At 39.6% G+C, this 20726-nt stretch overlaps 2 protein-coding genes across 9 annotated transcripts in view; one reads left to right on the top strand and one right to left on the bottom strand.

The window, feature by feature from the left end:
* The window catches only part of ATG10 (autophagy related 10), a 528134-nt gene that overhangs the window by 380233 nt on the left and 127175 nt on the right, over nt 1-20726 (top strand). The window lies entirely within an intron of this gene.
* SSBP2 (single stranded DNA binding protein 2) overlaps nt 1-20726 on the bottom strand; it is a 135547-nt gene that overhangs the window by 101813 nt on the left and 13008 nt on the right. For all 5 annotated transcript variants that reach the window (XR_003538412.1, XM_027708816.1, XM_027708817.1 and 2 more), the window contains exon 2: nt 1241-1313. Coding sequence is in view for 4 of the 5 variants with exons in the window: in XM_027708816.1 (XP_027564617.1) it covers nt 1241-1313 (73 nt within the window). In the remaining variant the exon portion in view is untranslated. The remainder of the gene's footprint in view (nt 1-1240; nt 1314-20726) is intronic.

The raw sequence follows: 20726 nt of genomic DNA, 5'->3' as shown, positions 1-20726 counted from the left end.
CTCATATTACGTTGTTCAGACCTGAGAGTTTCTTTGTAAGTCGACTGAATTAGTTTTAAAAGCTATGTTTCAAGACCCTGTATTTAATGTATTCTAGAAATCCAAATGTCATACCAGTTACACTTCTGCCAAGTGTTCATTTTGCAAATACATCATAAAAACAAAATGAGCAAAATTTATCTTGTGCAGTGTAGTATTTATAAATGGCGGCTGCTTTGGGAAAGCCAAAATGATACATTATTTTCTCTCTTATTTTTCCACTGCTTTACCAAAGAGAAAAAAAATTGTCAAAAATATACTTTACTATAAACTCAAACTGATACTACCACAATTCTACTCCTTTTCCTTCTCTCTGCTACATGAATTTTGTATAAGCATCACAAACAACGCTCCAGATTCTCATCCTCCCCTCTTCAACCTCCAAAATGTCAGCACCAGCATAGTAATTTTATTAGCTTTTGGAGGAGGATCAGCTGAATCAGCAAATTTTCCTAGTACAACATGTTGCCTATTTTTCATGACTTCTGCTCACTATTCAACTTTTATTATTATTATCTTAAATATTCCTGTCAAAGAAAGATTAAAAACAACAATAAATCCAAAAGACCTCAATGTTTGGCACACATTTATATCCTAGGTCAAATGTAAAATGGTAAGGAGACATAATTTACTTCAACCTTCAAAAGATGCATACAAAGCCTTTGAAAGACTGTGAAAAAAAATAACTATTGTGTAAAGGTAAAAATTCCATTAGCGGTTGAAAATGTTTAAAAAAACAGGACCTAAATGGTTGTAGGCAACAATGATTCAACAGATGAAAAGAAGTGAAGTGGTTAAAAGCATGGTAAGGGCACAGAGAGATGCTCAAGAGGAGAACTGATAGTGTGTGACAGTAGAATTCAAAATACATTATGGTGGTGTATTTTGGAAGGACCCATCATTCACAATTGGATATATCAATAGTAAGTTGAAAGGTCATAAAAAGAGAGTACCATTGATGTGTTCTCTCATGTGCACATTTATTAGAGAAAATAGATTAATCTTTCCTTGATATGGAATGGGGATAACAAACCACAGCAAAAGCATTTACACAAAGTCATGTAAAATAACACAGCAAACTGGCTTCCACACAATGAGAAACCTGTGCTGGACGAGGCAAACTGGTATTCAAGGTTCTCGCTGCTGTTGTTCTAGACCCAATCGAGTTTATCTCACTGGGAAGTCGTGCAAGGAAACGTACCTCTGACAAAAACGTCTGGGCGGATTTCTGTGCTCCTACATGGAGCAGATATTCATATACGTACAGTGCTAATCTGAAAAACAAACAGAAAGGACAACATTTAGTGCTGTGCTTTTGTTTGCTCCTCTTCTTTAGAGACAAAGGATTATCACAAGTTGCACCCCACTACCTCCCACAGCCCACAATGTACTGAACGTGTCAAATCTATCACCTGTACCAGAAGTTTTAAACTAGACGTGTAGGTCAATCTGACCAGAGGTGTTTAAATAGTAGTTAATTAAGTATTATTAGACCCCCAAATTACTTAATGTCAACATTTTTTATGATACTTGGACAAGTGCCCAGTGAGCTATCAACTGACCTACTGCTGCTCTCTATGAGCATGCTTACTGTAAATACAAGATATTCATACAGCAACACTGATTATTTTTCCAGAGCAAATTTGTTTACATGTGGAACATGTCAAGCTGTTAGCACACCTGAAAAATAGCCTGTGTTTATCCAAAGAACACACAAACCTCAGGCTACATCAGGAAAAGCAATCCCAGCATCAATGCAGTACCACTGCGCCTCTCGAGCAAAGTGCAAACAGGCTTTCAGATTCATTCAGACTTGTGCTCTGATGACAACAGAGCTACAAACAACTATTACAGCTCCCAAAGGAGGTCCCCAAAGAGCCATTTCCAGACACATCTCCAAGGAAAGACAAAGAGCTGGAATAAGGATCTCACTGCTGTAAAACAACTCTTTCCCTGAACGACCAACCAGCACGGCCTGGGCTGGGAAGGCCTGTGCAGCAGCCCAGGAACTGTGGAGCAGGAACAGCAACCAGATCCAATTGATACAGGTCATGTAGGCAAGATTTAAATCAGAAAACCAAAGAAGCAACACTTTCTATTCCTCTGATTCTCTAGAGGGGCTCCCATCTGTCTGTGCGCTTAAGTCTTTCAAAATGAACCACTGTGTAAAAGAATGATTTAATAATAATGATTGGAAACGGTCTAGAAAAACATTTCAGGAGGAAGAGGGAAAAGGGAAAAAGGGAAAGGGAAGAAGAAGAGGAGGAAGAGGAAGAAGAGGAAGAAGAAAAAGAGGAGGAAGAGGGAGAGGGAGTGTCCTTTAGTAGCTGAACTGCTTTTAATAAGTAAAATGTACTTGCGTGCACTTACTGATACAAGGCTATTTTTATTTGAAACATTCTTAGTTATCATATTCGAAAACTTGCAGTTAACTACACAGAGCAGAGAGGGAGAGTATGTGTCTTCCTGTTACAGTTCAAAACTTCAATGTTAGAAGTGATCACTGTCATCGTGGCACTGATAGAGCAGTAGTTCTTGAAGTGACCTACTAAGTGTGAAATTTTAAAATCTCGGAGAGGCATTCCATAAAAATTATTTTTGTTTTTTGTTTATACTTTGTACATGCAATACACACATACACATTACTCTCTGTCCAACTTCAAAAGTAAAAACGTACTTTTTTCCTTAAATATATATATATTCAAACATGACTGGTTGTAGTTTGCACTCTGTGAGTACCGTGGGGAGAGAGGATCTTTTAGAAGTTGACTTGATTCTTCACAGTTCGATCGTCATCCAAATCTTAAGCAATAAATGGTTGTAGATGAAATCTAAGACAGACATAACAGGCAGAGAGGAAGTGCTTTTCTGCTACAGCCAAGACATCCTGAATACCCAATAATGCTTTAAAGCACCTCTTTGTCTTATGAGACTCCCTTTTTTCTTCTTATCAAAGCATGAAGCCTGAAGTCCAGATAAAAGGATTTATGTGATCATATCCTTTCTGCTTCGCAAATGAAAGCAAAACAGCACAAAACCCTGGAGTTTATTCCAGGGGTTTTCACCACCTCCACAGGTCTGCCATGCATTGAAAGCTTTAGCAAATACGGCATCACAATGCCCAAAACTGACAGCACAAGACTGCAATACCCAGAGAGATTTGTGACTTTCACCTCAGGGCCTCTGGAGGCTACCTGCGAAACACAGAAAAGCTCCAGCCCAGCTCAACACCCCCACCCTGTTCCCATCATCTCTGGTCCAAAAATCCAAGATACTTTAACACTGCAAAAAAGACAGACCTAAAACTTTGACTTAAACATACGGAATGTGCAAATTAACTGTTATGATAACTGTAACATCTCCAACTCTTTGATATGCCCTATTACCTTTTGGGGTAAACACACTGGCAGTGAAATGAAACGATGTTTAATTGGGGCGGGGGGTAAACATGACAGATTTCAGTAAAACAATAAATATGCTGGGTTTTAGGCTTCCAAGTTGATCCACCTGTGGTAAATCTCATGCCAGCAAGGGGACTGGCTGCCTCCTGTGCCAGGAAAGCTGGGACCACCTTCCACGAACAGCTGTGAAACTGAAGGCACAACACAACCTGTTTGAGTCTTATTAGATCTGTATCTCTGGTCCACTCCCTGTTATTATGCTGTCAGGAAGTCTTTACAGAAGTTAACAATGTTATACTTCAATCAGAAATAAATGCATTTACCACAGAGATCAAAAGAAAGATACTAATGTTTAACAGTGTTACAGCAAAAAGGATCAATGCAAACTGATGCTCTGAGGAAAGGCAGCACAGACAACCCAAAAGATGCAACACTGTGTAACAAGGAGGAATACCAGATACACAAACTTTAACTACAGGATCAGACTAGAATAAGGTAAAAACCAGGCTACATTTCAAATGTGTAAAATGAACAAATGAATAAACTATTTAACATCTGGGCAGAATATAACAGTGAGGTGGTCTTTGACAATAAAGGACTTCGGTTTGAAGTGACATTTTAGAAGACAGTTTTTACTCATTAAACTGGTGTGAGAAACCATGTAAAAGCAGCGAGCAGACATATGTTAAATTTTCACATTTGCATACTTGTTGACATCCCGTGATTAATGTGAGGAAAAAATATTTCCAATCAATTTATGACAATGCTGAAGTAATTTTTTTAAAGACATGACATAGGCCAGAATTCCTTGCTCCCAGCCAAGACAATTAGAGCACACATTCATCTGTAGCCTGACGAAACATTCACTTCATTAACAAACAAAAAAGGTTATGGTCTAGCTCATTTTGCTAACCTAGTGCACTTTGCCTGAAGTTTCTGCTATAGCTGGTGTCATGGTTTGAGAGCCCCAAAATCCAATTCCCTAGTTCTAGCCCCCCTCCCACATCTCAACCCAGTGTGAGATGGGTTTTCCAGACACCACACAAGACTCAGAATGGGGGGAAAGTGTTATATTACAATGACTGTACAAAATAAATACTACAATACATTATATACAATCTTAACTATCTCTACCATGACAAAACAGTATTTACAATGGATCAAATCTCTTCTTCCTCCAAATAAAAGTCCAGGAGGGAAGAAGGAAGAGATCCTTTCTACTCTCAGAGCAGCAGTGTCTCTAGGGCAGCAGTTTCTCCTTCTCTCTTCCATGCAGCAACTGTAGCTGGATCTCTACCAGTACACACGAGGGGGTCTCCAAGCCCCTCGGCCCTTCGTCTCCAAGCAAGGGTCTTCCTCTTCCATGGGCTGTGTTCACCCAGACAAAGGTCGCTTCACCACGGTCATATCAACGAAGTGCAGAAGCCTTCGTAACGGTCCATATCTTCGGGGGATTCAAGCCCCCTTTGCAGAGCTTCTGGCTCTGATCTCAGGCTGCTAGCTTCCTTGTAGCTGCAGCGAGAGGGGGCCCAAGGTCACCCCCCCACACACATTCCATCAGCCGTCCTGGTCCAGCTTTCCAGGACACCTGAGCTTCTTAGCTCCTCTTTCAGCAGTGCTGCTGCACTTTAGGACTTCCATTCAGTAGGAGTCCACCCCCTCCATTTTAGGAGGGATCTCAAAGGAGTTTGGGGTTTTGGTTCAGTTCTTACCCAAACTCTCTCTCTCTGTAGAGCTTAGTCCCGCTCTGCCTCTCTCCGTTAGAGATCTCTGTATCTTCTTTCCTTGGCTGCAATGCTCTGATGCTTCTTCTTATCTCCTTGGCTCTCTGCCACTTCTCCTTGGTCAGTGCTGATCTGCCGCTACTCCATTTGCTGCTGTTTACAGTGGAGAAACTTTCAGCTTCTTAGCTACAGATACTCAGCCCAGTTTTAACACTGTTCCAAGTCCCTATAGCCTCCCAGCTGAGGGCTGGGGGGGGGTGGCCAGAGCCCCCAAGGGGCTCCTGCCCCTGCTCCTCATGGCTCTACAACATGGCTACTCTTCTTCAACTACAGCAACTACAACCCCTTTCTTTTCCGGTCTGAGTGATATGTTTATATTTTGGAGGAGTGCTCATTGGTTCAAACCTCAAGGGTCACCACCCCCTGGGGGTTTACCATTTTATAGCTTCAGGGGAAAAACTGTTTTCCCCCCACCACAACACAACAAGGCATTCTTACATCCTACTGTAATTCAGTACCTACTGAATTCCAAAGAAATGAACCATCTAAGTGGTTCAAGTCAACCAGTTATCAGAATATTACCCGGAAATAAACAGTAATCCCTTTTGCTGTGCTGTGGGAATGACATTCTTACATGTTAAGGTGGGAAGATGCAATTAGCTTAGTGAGAGCTTACAACTGAAGCCTTGCAGCAGTATTTCCATTGATGAAAACATGGTTAACTCACCCAATTCCAATCCAAAAGACTAAGATTACACATCACAGAAATGCCCCTAAGATGCTAGCACCTCCTCTGTCATCAACAGACATTTTGCTGTTAATATCTGATGCTGGCTGTAAAAAAGATAAAGTACCTATAATGAGAATGTTCTAGATCTGAGCATCAGCATGATATATTTAACATTTTTAGATAGGTAAGACTTAATTTTTTTTAAAACTATTCATGTATGGAGAGTTCTGCATATGGTGTGTGGTTTTTTAACAGTAATTAAAAAACTAGCAAATCAATATCCATATAAAATTTTGAGTGAACAACAATGAAAAATAACTCCATAGAAAATCTTAAATTCCTCTCCATGTTTCAGAAGACTTCAAGTATTCCAAAACCACTACTCTGACCTATGAAGAGAAGGAGCTATTTTGTTATTTGCAAAAAGGGATATAGACTCCATTTCAAATCCAGAGGCTCCTTAGAATCTCACTCATTTCATAACCAAAATACAAACCTCTCTATCTGAAATAAGAGAATGTAGCACTGAATCCATACCTTAAATTGGGAGTTTCTTGAACAAATTTTCTTGAATCTGTCAATCCAGTATTTTAAAACCTGCTCTGAAGCTCTCTATGATGAGCTGGTTTTACTGAATTTCAATTAACAATGGTAAACAATATTTTAAGAAAGTTGTGGTTTTTTTAACCAAACATGTATGCCAAACCACTCTTTCTGGCCTACTTGATCATACTGACAGTAATTTTCCCTGCTCTCTCTCTCTCCTCTTATTTAGCATATTAATATGCTAACATAATTTCCCCTGTATTTTTAATATATTTTTTTCATTAATGGCCTTGACACTGCAGTGATTCACCTCACACATACCCCAGCACACCAGCTCTCCCAGGCACATCGTTTCACCTACATGCCATTGATATTTTTGGTTTTTTACCCTGAGTCCAGCAGGCTGCCCTTTCCAAGAGCTTCTAATCATGCCAGTCTGTTGCTTTTTTTTTTACAGCTCAAAACATGATCTATGTTAATGTTAGTCCTCTGTATCCCTTCAGCAATGTGACTGGTTTTCTTGGAAACACCTGGGTATGAAATGAAACCCAAACACTGGTTGAGGAAACAGTAAGTCCTGGAGGAGTTACTCCATGTTTGTTTGGGAATGTGCACTGACTGCTCTGAGAGCTCCTGCACAGCCCTGCAAACACAGCCAGAAAAAAAGTGAATGGATTCAACATGACTCACATCCATTTCTTTCTACCTCTCTCTGTAGACAGCAGAAAACATTCTTGCATGCCTCAAAATATGGGGGGGTTACACTCAGTGCTACAATGAACAGTGGCCTTGGTGCCTTGCATTAGGCTGATGGTGCTTCTCAAGTAAGGTGATCCTTTCTCCTTGTTTATCCCAGTTTAAAGACAGGAAGAGCCTTCACCTACCACAACTCTGGGCAGGTAGACTCACCTCCAGTCTCTCTTCCACTTGATTCCTTGCAAGACGCCCCGAGACAATGCCTCTTAAAGTCTGGTTGCCCTCCCCTTGATTCTATTTATTGCTTCAAGTGTTAAAACAGTTGCAATCTATTACTCTAAAAGCATTAAAAACAACAGCAGGGTTTTTCAGTCCACCCATACACTTGTAGCTCACAAATTTGTGTCCTAATTTCACATGCTTTTGCTACTTAAACTCCTGCAGACTTCAAGCTCTGACTATTCCCAATAACATGCTAAACTTGTGCACCAGTAAATAACTAAACACTGCACAGGTATCTGGTATCCATTGATCTCTTGGAAAAGATCAGAGATGTGTGCAGTGGTGGTGCCTGCAGTCTCTCCCATAAGCACTTAATTGCATGGTTTTACATATTTTCATCTGCTAAGGATGTCTTGGTTTGTGCTAAGATGTCACACTGCACAGTGTTCCGCACTTCACTTTCATCTGACTCCGATTGAATTTCATATTCATTTTTGTCTCAGGTCTCAGCTTGTAGAAATTAGTACGGATCCAAAGTACTGCAAAATCAAAACACTCTTCTGTAGACTCCATCTGGAATGGGATAATTTCCACCCATTTCCAAATACTTCATCAAAAGGTAGATCTTCCTGATGACCTCCAAGATTTCAAACAAACAACTTCGTCCTTTTCACATCTATGTTTGGCACATATATTCCAAAATGGTAGCTAAAAAATTAGTTACTTGATAAAATATATTTTAAAGTGTAAGCAGAGACTTTTATAAAAATACATGAGATTCCACCTCTTCCTGATAACAAAGGTGGTAACTCTGGTCCTCCCTGCTGCATTCAACAGGATAGCAATGGGTTTTTACATGATGTTTAATACAAGTAGTATATGACATCTTACACACTACAGCTGTTCCTAAAGCAGCTGCCTGCTTGGAGTAGAAAAAACTACAGCAGCACCTGGAAAAGGCTGAGAAAGAGGAGGAAGCATGAATATAATACACTCAGATCCCCAAGGGTGACTTAGACCCAGACCAGCACTGACTGGTCATGCAGTGCCCATCAGCCTCACAAAGCAAGCACCACGTAATTTGATTTTCATTCATACAAATAAATCAGTGTTTCTGAGCATATGGCTCCTAGAGGGACCCACGTTTTTGCCAATAGCAAAAACAGCTCCTGTTTTTGTAGGAAGTACAGGTTGAATATCTTGTTCACAGAATCACAAAATGGTTTGGGACCTCTGGAAGTGATCCAGTCCAACCCCCTGCCAAGGCAGGCTCACCTGGAGCAGGTGACAACCCAGTTGCAGATAAAAAGTCAAATAAAGACTGTATCATCACTCCCCACTCACTGCGTGCTCCAGTTCTGTGTTCTCTCTTAAGCACAAACTCCTTGCTTATACCTTGCTAGGACACTGTGAAGAGACAAGCAGTAACGAGTCATCTAATGAATTTTATGGGACTCATATGGGATGATGAAACAGAAGATGAATTTCCCTGAGAATCTACCCAAAAAGTAATGGTGGAAAGTAATTTGTACGACTTATTACGAACCAATAATATTTTATTCTGGAGAGAGCAAGTCCTGAAAGGATCAGAGTAAATCTAACAGACCTCAGAAGTCAAAGAAATTCAGGGAATTGGTAGAAAGAGTTTTTTCAGAAAAACAGATAACCTGAAGAAAAGAAATGCAAGACAAACATCAAGTGCTTCAGGCTATATTAAAAAACTCATGGCAAATATCAGTGGAAGACAGACAGAAAACAATAAGAGGTTACTCTGGTTTGCATCAAAGATTCCTCAGAGATCCAAGAAAAAATTGCAACAACAATGAAGAAAGTAAAGGCACACAACAGTATTAGCCCCAAATAAGTATTTGGGTCCAGTAGATGACAACCAAGCATCTGCTTGAGCCATAAAGTTTCCCTTCCAAAAGGGGCCCTACACTGGGACTGAGATGCGAGAACTCAAGGAATTTCTCTTAAAAAAAACCAAAACAACAGCAACCACCCCTCAGAAAAGGAGGTCTTTATAAGCATAGATAAATAGGTAATTAAACCTATGGAAATCCTCAGCACACCTGAACTGATGGTACAGAACTTGATGCACTCTGTTCCTCCTCAGATAACTGCTGTTCATGCCCACTCCTGGCTGACAGAGAGGTGCTGGAGGAATCTCTTGCTGCTCCCCCAAACTGGTCCACAGCCAAGGTGGACCAGCCCAGACCCCCAGTTCAGTCCACATTTCCACTCCACATTAGCTGGAGCACCAGCGTCTAGCTACAGTTCCTGCATTACAAGTTTGATGAGGCTTCACTCCTCTCTCACACTGCCCAGGTGATGGTCTACTACCCAAATATACATATTTTACAACTTTACAGCTAATTTGCTTGGACTCTAAACTGTAATTTACAAGAAATGTCTTCCTTTTGAAATGCAGGTCATTAAAAAAACCCCCATACTGGTTTCCATATCCTCCCACCACATTTTTATAGCGAGGATACTTTCCAAGCAGAAAGAATTTCAGCAACAAAGTGAAGATGTCTAAAATCTGGCTAACAAAGAGCTGACCTACACATTAAAAAATATAAATAAATAAATAAATAAAACCCCTCTAGCAACAATAAAATCTTGCAGTACTGAAGCTATACTGCCAAATGTTTGACTGTCATTCTAGAAAATCTGAATGCTAACTCTCCAAACTGCTTGCACTGGATAGCGTTTGAAACACAGAAACCAGGTACTGGACAAAAGGGATGGAAAGAATTTGATTCTGTACTGAAGCTGATGTTTGGAAGAAGAACCAAATGTGTATGTGCTTGTAATTGAAACAGGGGAAATAGGAAAAACCACTTCTCACACAATCTCTGGCTAAGCACTTATTTCTAAATCAAATTTCAAGGACCTGAGCATTCAAAAGACTGCAGTTCTACCATGTGCAAGACATAACTCAGACTGGCTCTTCTGCTCTTAGCAATTATAAATGCATTCCTATACAGTATATCTTCAATTCAGAAAAGGCTGTCTTCCAACTGGTTTACACTGGAAAAGAGACAATTTTCTATTTTACAAGGTTTTAAAGTATGTATTACTAGAATACTATAATCTATCCTGGAACTAGTTTTTGAGTTAACTTCATGGATGACTTCATAAGCAGGCAAGTCAGGAAATACAGGATATAAGTCAGTGTCACATTGTCAAGATTCAATTGCTGCAGCAGGACAATAAACAGCCAAATGGGAGACTTCAACAGGACATGGACAAGTTTTAAGATGCCAGGAGCTGGTACTAAAGAGTAAAAGTAAAAATAAATAAATGAAGAGGAGAAGGGGGGAAAAGAAGGGGGAAAAAGAAAGTGTGGAGGTAGTTTTGCTAGGGAATTTCAGAAAACATTTTCCAATAAATGATGACTGATAAAGAATTTTACATGAAAATCCTCTGTAATAATAGCGCCCAAAAAAAAAAAAGCTTCAAAATGTACTCCAAAATGTTTTATTAAATATAAACACTACTTTCTTATTGCTCATATTCAAACTCTTGCCTAGGAAGCTTTTCTCATTTCTTCTTAGTGACATTTTGAAGAATTCTGACCAAATTGCTTGAGAATACAGAAAAGTTGATTAAAAGAAACTTAAAAAATTCCATGCATTTTCCATTTCTCAGTTAAATATGAATAGAATATTAAGATTCAGCACATATTTGTATTTAAGACGCTGTTTTCATCTTGAGATACTTATATGGTGCTAAAGAGATCTGGATCTTAAGCGACAAAATTACACACAAAGAATCTCAGAATCCCAGACTGGTTTGGGTGGGAAGGGACCTTAAAACTCATCTTGTTCCATGGGCAGGGACACCTTCCACTATCCCAGGTTGCTCCAGGCTCCGTCCAACCTGGTCTTCCTTGACATTTCAATAGATAATTCTTCATTTATTACCTTCATCATCCTTTTTTCATTTTTCCTGTTTCTCATCAGGCAAAGAGAAACTAATCTTGAATTACTCTGGAAACTTTTAGAAGCAGATTCCAGTGTAAGAAGCTGGAGTCTGCTCAGCATACGGGAATTACAAATAGCAGAGAGCAGGGGACCTGCCCTTGCTGATCCTTATCCCAAGCAAGATTTACCTGTAGAAGCAAGGGAAAAATACTAGTTTTAATTGCTGCTTTTTCTACAGTCTACCAGCATTATCTCGGGGACCCCTGGTGGCCTAGTGGTTAGCATGCAGGACTCTCACCTCTGCGACCCAGGTTCGAATCCAGCCAGTCCCCCGGGCAGATGGAGCCTGTTAGCCTTGTGAGGCCATCCATCTATGAGAAGGTCACTCTAAACAAACCTACGTCCTGAGGACCTCACTGCCATTGTCCAAGCTTGCTTGGCCCCGGCAGATGAACCTTAGGATTAAAGGGTGGGCTCAGTTCAGCGCAGGCTGTGTCTCACCTAAAAAATCCATTGCGCAGGCTGGAAAGGTAAAAAAAAGACCTTTCCCCAAATCTTCGTTCGCGAAGACTGGCCATTATTATATTATTATATTATTATATTATTATTACCAGCATTATCTCCACACACTGTAATGAAATTACAATGGGTGGGAAAGAGAGGAGGAGGACACTGCAAGACTCCACCAAAGAAACTGCACAAGTCACTCCCAGTACCAGATGATGGAAAAAAACCCTAGTGACATTCTTTTATTGTTTCTACCAACCTACATATTTTTTACCAGTTTATATAAATTAATCAATTAATGATTTCCCTGTTTCATGTTTTATATACAGAAAGGCAGAAGATAGTGCTTTTCAGACACAACTATTTAAGTTTTACAAGGCATAATGTTCAAATTATTATGAAACTATGTTATATAAAACTTTTATAATGAGAAATTAAGATTATGACTCAAACTTTACTCTCTTGCAGCATGTATACACTTTTTCAAAAAAAGTGTTGATACAAGTTTCTGAAAAACTGCAAAAACTATGAGGAAAGAAAAAGGCACTAACCTTGCAAGGAATAGCAATAAAGTGAAAAGAAAGGCAACCCTTGTGATTTATTAAGAAACTCTCATGTTTCTGTATGAACTGTTCCCTTGATAGCGAACGGAGTAAAAAACCCACAAAAACTTCAGTTCTCAGCTAAGTGCTGAATATCCTTCAGACTTGCCTCACACTTCGCTGAGACAGACCGAAACAGAGAAAAAAACAGACTGTACCTGAAATGAACAAAATCAACCAGCTACCATTAAAGAAAAGATGTTTGGGAAGGGGCACCACAAAGACCAATGACTAGAAAAAAACTATTTATGATATCTCTGTCATATTAAGTCAGTGTTATGTGGAATGTATCTGCAAAAGTTTCCGTCTTTGAAAGAAAAGGGAAAATTAGAAACAGATCTCACAAGAAATTGTACACATATACATATACACAAATTTGCATTAAATGCAAAATTTTTATTTGCATCAGCAGATGGTTGCATTAAAACCAAAGATAAACAAAATGTTCAACTGCCTGTTTAAACACAGGAACACCACTTCTTACCCTCAACATGACTCAAAGTGAGACTTGAAACTAAATCTTGTACTCAAGTTATAATACCATGCTTTATCTTCCAAATTACTGATGCTCAACCTGGCCCTATGTCTATTTAGAAAACATATTAATTAGTTTTTAAAAATATCCTTTTATTAGTATATTACAAGAAGACAGCATCAGGCATTCACAGCTCTGGATTTCACTTTCACCTCAAAAAGCCAACCCTGCTCCATTCCCTCCTCAGCAGGGTTTTATTCGAGGGCTGGAGTCAAGTGCTGGAATTATATTTAGTAGTAAATATAAAGTATTTATAAATCTGCATCGAGTAAATCAAATGTTTAATATATATTTTAACAAAAATATATAAAAATATATAAAACCCAAATCATTTGTTATGGATTTTAGGGTAGCAGTTAGACAAAACACTGTCTTTAACACCTTCTACTGTGTGCTTGCTGCCATATACAACACACATTCTTCACGTCTGTAACCTATTTAATAACAGACATTAATTATGTATTGCCCCTCTATAAACAATTTATAAATGTACCCTCACCATAAAGCATGACCGGACTGGTCTTTGCTCCCACAACAAAGGTGTCTGCACTATTTTAACTGCTGCATTAAGAAGCAAACCCTACTTAAAAAGAGCCTAACAGAGATACATTTTGTGATATAAAAACATAATCAAATAGCATAATCTACCATTTACATCAGAATTCAGTATTATGCAATGGATTTTCTAAAATAACTGTGGTTACAATGCCACAGTTAGCAAAACTAAAAGTCATGTTTAGGTGCAACAGAAGTCTTTTATACTTCTGTCATGCAACCGTTGGATAAGTTTAGCTTTTCACCTTGGAGTGTCTTAACGAGTAACTTTTTTAACAAGATACCTCAGCCAACATTGCCTATAGTGCCCTGCTTGCCCAAATGGGAGTGAAAATTTTAGGAAAACTGTGTACTTTGCTGCTCCAGGTTTTAGACTTCGGAAATAATATTGAGTGTTAACTGAGTGTCAATCTTCTCTTTCAGAGTGGCTGGTGCTCTTTATATTTTTAGTATGAAAATCAGTTAATAGTTTCAGTATGTATAAGGTGTTTTGTGACTCCTTCTGGCTTTTTCTACATATGTTAATTCCTCTCACATAAGAGCTCCATTAAATTTAAAGCACATCCTTTCAGCAACACACAAGCAAAGTTCCTTAATAGCAAGACACAAGGAACAACACTTCCACAAGTTTTCAAGTCTGCTGTTTGCACATCCTTTCCCTGGAATTTTTCTCCAACTCAGTGAGTAATCAACCACAGCTTTGTAACACTGCTTAAACATTTTTCTGATTAAAATCAGAATTATCCTTATGGAACAGATCTTTTCAGAACAACACAAGGAGCATCAGCCCCAAATATCAGTGGTGCAATATCACCTGTGCTGTTCATCTCTGAAAGCATGTTCAGGAGAACAAACACCAATTGCAAGTAAGACCATATGCAAAAAGTTCCCAACCAAGAGTAACACAGCACAGCCTCTAACTCCTTGTTCTCAGCAGTCTAGATCCATTCAGGAAAGACACACTGCACCGGGAAACATAAAATACACAAAAAACCAAAGGCTCATAGTGTAGAATTAACTCATGCAGTTCAAAACTACTCGTCTATTTTAAGTCAATGAGAAATATAAATCACAGTCAAGGCTGCTCTCTGTACATGTGAAAAAATGTCCGTTCTTAATAATAAAATGTCCTTTTCACACCTAAATTATGCCTTCTATGTGGCATCTCAACACGAAAGCATGAACAGAAAAACACACTGAACAAGTTCTTGCCCTAGAAAGCTCACAGGAAAGTTGACAAAGGAACAACTATGTAATTTGAATAAAAGAGAAAAGAAGTTCATGAAATGAAGACAGACTAATCGCTGCTTTGTAAGATATGTCAGGAAAAAGGAAAAAAAGCAAACATAGGAGGCAATAACCATGTACATCCAGGTAAGAGAAAACATTAGGAATTACACTTCCTGAGGAAACAACCCCAGGATGACACACATTAGGTGGCATTCAAGATCCCCGGTCCAAGACAGTCCAAGCTGGATGGATGGAGGTACCAGATAGGAATGTGCAGAGTGAACACAGTGGTTAACAAGAAACAACACTGGGGTGCAAGGAACTTCCAACACCACCAGCATCTTCTAGTCTCTGTCCAGTGAGGAAAACACAGAAGAGTATTTTCACAGATGACCATGTCTGTACAGGCGATGTAACCTTTCTACTGCTCAGTCAACAAGCCAAGTCCACCTGGAATTTGGAGTCACTAAAAAGGTCTTAAGCACCCTTCAGAGTGATGAATACAATCCCTTCAGGACTCTTATGCAGGTATCTAATCCTTTGAAGATCAGCTTTGAAGGTGTTCTATAAAACAACAATCATATGTGGGGGGAAAAAATGGGAATAACAAATGAAAAGCAAGCCTAAGATAAAGATCTGTAAAATTCAGTGGGAAACAAGACAATCCTGGCAAGACCAGCACAGTTAAAAACTGCTCCTTATTCCTCAATATTGTTCCCTTACAAAAATGTTCCCTTTGCAGTGCTTCTGACCTGAATAACGCCCTTGCTTTTCAGAAGGTGGCTACTCAGTGGTTCCTCATTGCTCCCTCTCTCCAGGAGAGCACAAGCCTTACTGTGATAATCACAGTAAAGAAAAACCCTGAAAGGAAATGCCCTTGAAAAGCATATGAAGGACAACAGGGGGCAGGTAAACCTCTAACTGCATCAGGCACGAAACTGCAACAGATGGGGAGAGGCACCTGGAAACACGTTAATCTCTACAGTGCTTTCTGTCAGATTGTGTGGTCTCTCCTCATCCCCAGAAATGTGGAAAACGGGGAGTAGCATGAGGGGGAAAGGGAGTAGCTGGAGATACAAAGTCTTGCTACAGTGGAAGTAAAAGAAGTCTGCGCTCCACACAGCCTACCTTTATAATGTATTTCTAGTGGAAATCCTGCAATTTCCCTAACCCTCCCTGCAGGTGCAACAGACATGGAACAGAAAGAAAATTTTTAATAAAATATTTTTTTCCAAAGTAGCTTGTTAAGGGCATCAACCATTAGACTGAATTTAAGCCCTGTGAGAGTTCTGGGATTGATGGCGAACAAAGTCACAGTGCTTACCTTCTGTCAGGACTTTACCAAGACCTCCTGACAACCATAAAAAAAATGCCAAACTTCTTACCAATCAGATCCGTTAGGGCCAACAAAGGGAAAAACAGTATCTCCTCCCAAAGCCCACACCACACAACGCCTCTCCACACACAGACAGCACTGGGGATGCACAGAAGATAAATCCTGGCTGTTATCACCAGGATCCCATGTTTCTTTTGCTGTATTTTTTGAAGGGGTATTTTGTTCCACACTAGCTAACTGCTGAATGCTGCTCACCCAGAGGCAGGAGGGACCACTGCAGCTCCATGGAAAGTAAATCATGAAGACTTAGGATCCTAAAGAAGGGGAGCTCAGAGGGAAGATCCTGCCTCATCTCCCTTCCAGACCTGCTGGGAACATCAGCACTGGGCTCAAATATTTCTCAGGAAGCCAAGACTTACATTTCATTTGTTTAACTTCCAGTACAACACTTGAAAATGTAAGCATGCAAAAAAAAAGTCATTGCCACTGCTTCATTTCACTGGGAGGGCCACTTATTAAATCAGAGAGAACTTTTCTCAGTACCCCTGACTATTTTAGTAATTTTACCTATTGATATTTAGAAAAATAAGCCATTGCTTGCTTGTGAAAACCTCACATCAGATTCAAAAAGGCAACATTTGTTGCTCTTCTGTGAGTTTGATCACGCTTTTACAGTGACAATTTCATTAAACCACTGAAATATTGTATTTTTTCTTTGAAAGGAAAAAACAAGGAGTAACGATTTCTTTTTCATATTCAGCCTCAGACAACATTACTGAAATAATTACAAGGAATGCAAGAGTAAAGGTTATCTAGAGGCTGAAATTTTTCATCATTCACCTCAGATCAGAACGCACTTTCCTGTTTTTTCACTCAAAAGCCCCTGAAAGAACTTATATTAAAACAGTAGAAAAAATGCAAGAATACTATCACTTCTCATTTCAAGATGTATCATCATTTCAAGATGTATCATCTGTTCCCACAACAAATGCTCACAAACTATGTGATTTTTTGTTTCAGAAAGTTACTAATCTCTGTTTCAGGTTTGATATACCTGCACTGTTCAACCACAATGCATCACACGCATAGATGGGCTATAAAACTTGCGTGGATTTGAACATGGCATAGATGACATGCACAGGTGGCATCACCATCCTCAAATCAAGTTAACAAACACACAAAAATTAAACAAACGAACAAAACAAAACAAAAAAACCAAACAAATTAAAAAAATCGTGTAATTGAATCCACAAATTACTGATTGTGACTTCAATCTCAAACTTAAGCATTTGGTACATGATACCCTAAACTGGGAACATGTTCCCCAAATGCTTTTATTTCAAGTATTTGTGTACTAATTCTAAAAACAACTTTTCAGAGACAACTGGGAGCTCTTCAGGCTGATAGTTTTCCCTTTCACGTGCATTCTGTGACCTTTCAGGTAAGAAGGGGAAGATCAGCCCCCTGAGGTGCTTTTTGCACTTGGTCCAAGGTGAACAATGGGCAAGTGCAAACTTTACAATATCAGGACTAAATTTCAAACCCAGTAACCTGGAGACGAAGATTATCAGAAGTTGCTTGGTAACTGGTTTGACAAAGCACTCACAGTTCCCTAAATTCCAGCTCAGCTGCTCCACCTGGTACCTGGGAGGGCTATTGTATCCCCTTTATTCTACCTGGGCTGAAGCGTCAGGCTGATGCTCCCATGTAATTGTGCATTTTACATAAACACATTTTATCTGTTTAAAATATCTGCTGTTTCAGAGTGCCCAAGTTGCTCTACAGCTCTGTAGGAGACCAAAGCTTCTTTCCTGCTCCAGTTATTTCCCTCCCTAGGACTGCCATGAATACAACAAATGAAATCATATGGATGGTGATCTTGTCATATCTCATCAGCAAAGCAAGAGTTGGGCTTGGTCATTATTAGAATAAAGAGATTTAAGAGATAAGCTTGCAACAAGACTAGAAAACTTTCTGTACACTGAGTTAAAGTCACTCAGTGCAGCTTCTCTGCAACATCTCCCTTTCCTCCAAGGATTTTACTGAACTTTCCATGTTCAAGGATCACTGGAAAAATTAGTTGTACGAATAGCAAAAATAATGAGTCAGCTGCTCAGTTTATTTAGGATCCCTGCAACTCACACAGCACTTTAAAACAAGTTCTACAGGAAATTCAGTTGGTGAAATAAAAAAACTTTATTAGGGCTGGATTTGTAAAGAAAAAAAGGTAAAGAAAATCCCATCCAAGATGCCAACAGTGTAATTATATTAGCCTGTTACAAAACAATTAAAAGTAATGAAATTTTGACTTCTCACTAAGTGTTAAGAAGCTTAAGATTAGTATTTAGTTAATCCTTCAGTCCCACTGAGAAGCCCTAACACAGACCAGACAGCATTCTTGAGTTGGTAATGTTGCTCCACAGCTTCTCAGCAGCATCACTCATCATGAGGCAGAGCCTGACATGTACATATACATTTACAGTTGGGTGGTGAAGAGCTGCTGCAGACCTGCCAACACATACTTGTATCCAGCTGGTTCCAATTAATAGGATCCATCCTGGTGGTTGCTGGCAGCCTTCGAGAGGCTCCAACTTCTGCCACAGCCCAGGCTGGAAACCAGATCACTCAAAGACTCTGCACAGAGATGGCACAGTCACCTCCTCACACTGCAGAGTTAAGGGGGTAGGAGCAGAGCAATGTGATGTATTGTCATATATAAACAAACATTTGGAGGGGACACAGAGAAAAGGCTGTATGGACAATTTATGCTCTACAGCAAATGCCATTTAATTCTCAATTTAAACTGCACGTGATTTCCACCATCTGCCCCTCTTACCCCCCACTTCCCCAATCCTACAGAGACAATGCTGGAGTAGTTGCTGGAATTACCACATTTCACTGTAACTTTTCATCTTTAGTCTGAAACTTTGTTAGAAAAAGGGAAAAGAACTGATGATAGTGAGATCTGCGAAATTATGCCTAAACAGGTTGAAATGGTTCTTGAAGGCAGAAGGTCAAAAAGAATGATTTTTAGTATGCTCTTTCAAAGTAATGTTCATGTGGCTTTCATGGAAGGGTAAGGTTATTTAGAAACTTGAAAATGCTGTGTACACAAGATGCGCCATCAAGTATTCGCAATACCGAAGAAATTCATCAGACTGTAAGCCAGACAACCCACAAAACAGTAAGATTAGTAATAAGACAGGAGATTCTGCTGCTTGGAAAAAAAAAGAACAAAGACATTTTAAAGAAATAATATTTTGTAATGCAATATCCCATTTTATGATTCTCTGCATTTCAGTTTATTTACTTCTTTGTGTTTTTAAATAGAATATAAATTACATATACTTTTTAATTCAAACCCCTCTTAAAATAGAAAAGGAAATTCAGTGAGAACAGTATCAGTCAGGGAATGGAGTAACGAAGCTGAATCAAACACCTCAGACCAGGACTCAAACTTCCCCCCAATTCCAGAAGTGTTCAGATTCCTGGGAGTAAGTGTGGGAAATTTGACAAGCATGCTCGTGAATACATTAACTGACAAGAACCATCCCCCCACTCCAGTTAATGTATATCAGGGGAAAACATGTAAAGAGGCTCAAATAGCAAAATATCTCAGGCTAAAAATACCAAGAACTCCCTCAGCTGGAAGTTGTTAGCAAGAGCTCTGATAAAAATAAGGAACCATGACAGCATAAATGCTTTCCTTTCCCCGCAGAAAATAAAACTACATTTGGGAGGACAGTATTCAAAACATAATAAAAGAGGTGACTCACCCCTCTCAATGTGCAGCACACTCTGGAAAGAGGGGAGAGGGAACAGGGATCCAAACCCAACCGTGAAGTCCTGGTGGGAGAACAGCAATTCCTAGCCCCGCCCCACATCACTGAGTGTTCTGTAATAGACACCACTTCTGCACTGAAGGATGACCTGTGGCTCTTGAGTGTCTCCAGAGACAGGTAAAAGACCAAACTGAGTAAGTGATTGCTCCTGGAGCCTTCAGAGGTTACTGGGATGCTCCTCCAGAAGGCTGCTGACACCTAGTGCAAGACTGTAATGCTATGGATACTTTAAATTCACTTCTTGGACATCAAGATTTCCAGACCTGGGCTGTATTTTTAAGTTCTTATGTATTTCTCAAACTTACCTTCACGTGATAAAAGCCAGAACTAGATGAGCCAGCTTTGTTTTGGTTTGCAAGCAGACACATCCACATCATTCAGTTCTTTCATTTTTTTGGGAGCCAGGAAGGGTACCCAAAGGCAAGCCCAAACCACCTACATTTAACAGCCTCAAACACTCAGAAAAGTAAAGGAAGACCAGCAGGGTAGTCTTGTCTCAACTACAGAAGAAACACAGCAACCATGATGATTCAGGACAACTAAACCAGAAAATAATGGTTCAACAGGAAGACCACAACATCCCACTGCTTCACTTTGGATGGACAATTCTTAAAATGCGGGAGGAACTGCATAAAGAGCAATGATCTTGCTAAAGCATATTCATACAGTCTCATCATTTCATAACCACATAACTGACACTTGTACGTCATGTTGGGTCATACACCAGAGACACCCAAAAGGGTTTGAATCTTTTAAAACCACATCAAGCACCTCCTTCCACACAGTGTGCTGGTTTAAAAGTTAACCAGCAAGGCAAAATGAACTCAATTCA

This window comes from Neopelma chrysocephalum, unplaced genomic scaffold (genome assembly GCF_003984885.1).
Source record: "Neopelma chrysocephalum unplaced genomic scaffold, ASM398488v2 Primary Assembly neopelma1_96545, whole genome shotgun sequence".
Taxonomy (NCBI): domain Eukaryota; kingdom Metazoa; phylum Chordata; class Aves; order Passeriformes; family Pipridae; genus Neopelma; species Neopelma chrysocephalum.
Note: the sequence above shows the minus strand (reverse complement) of the source record. Positions and strands in the feature narration are given on the sequence as shown.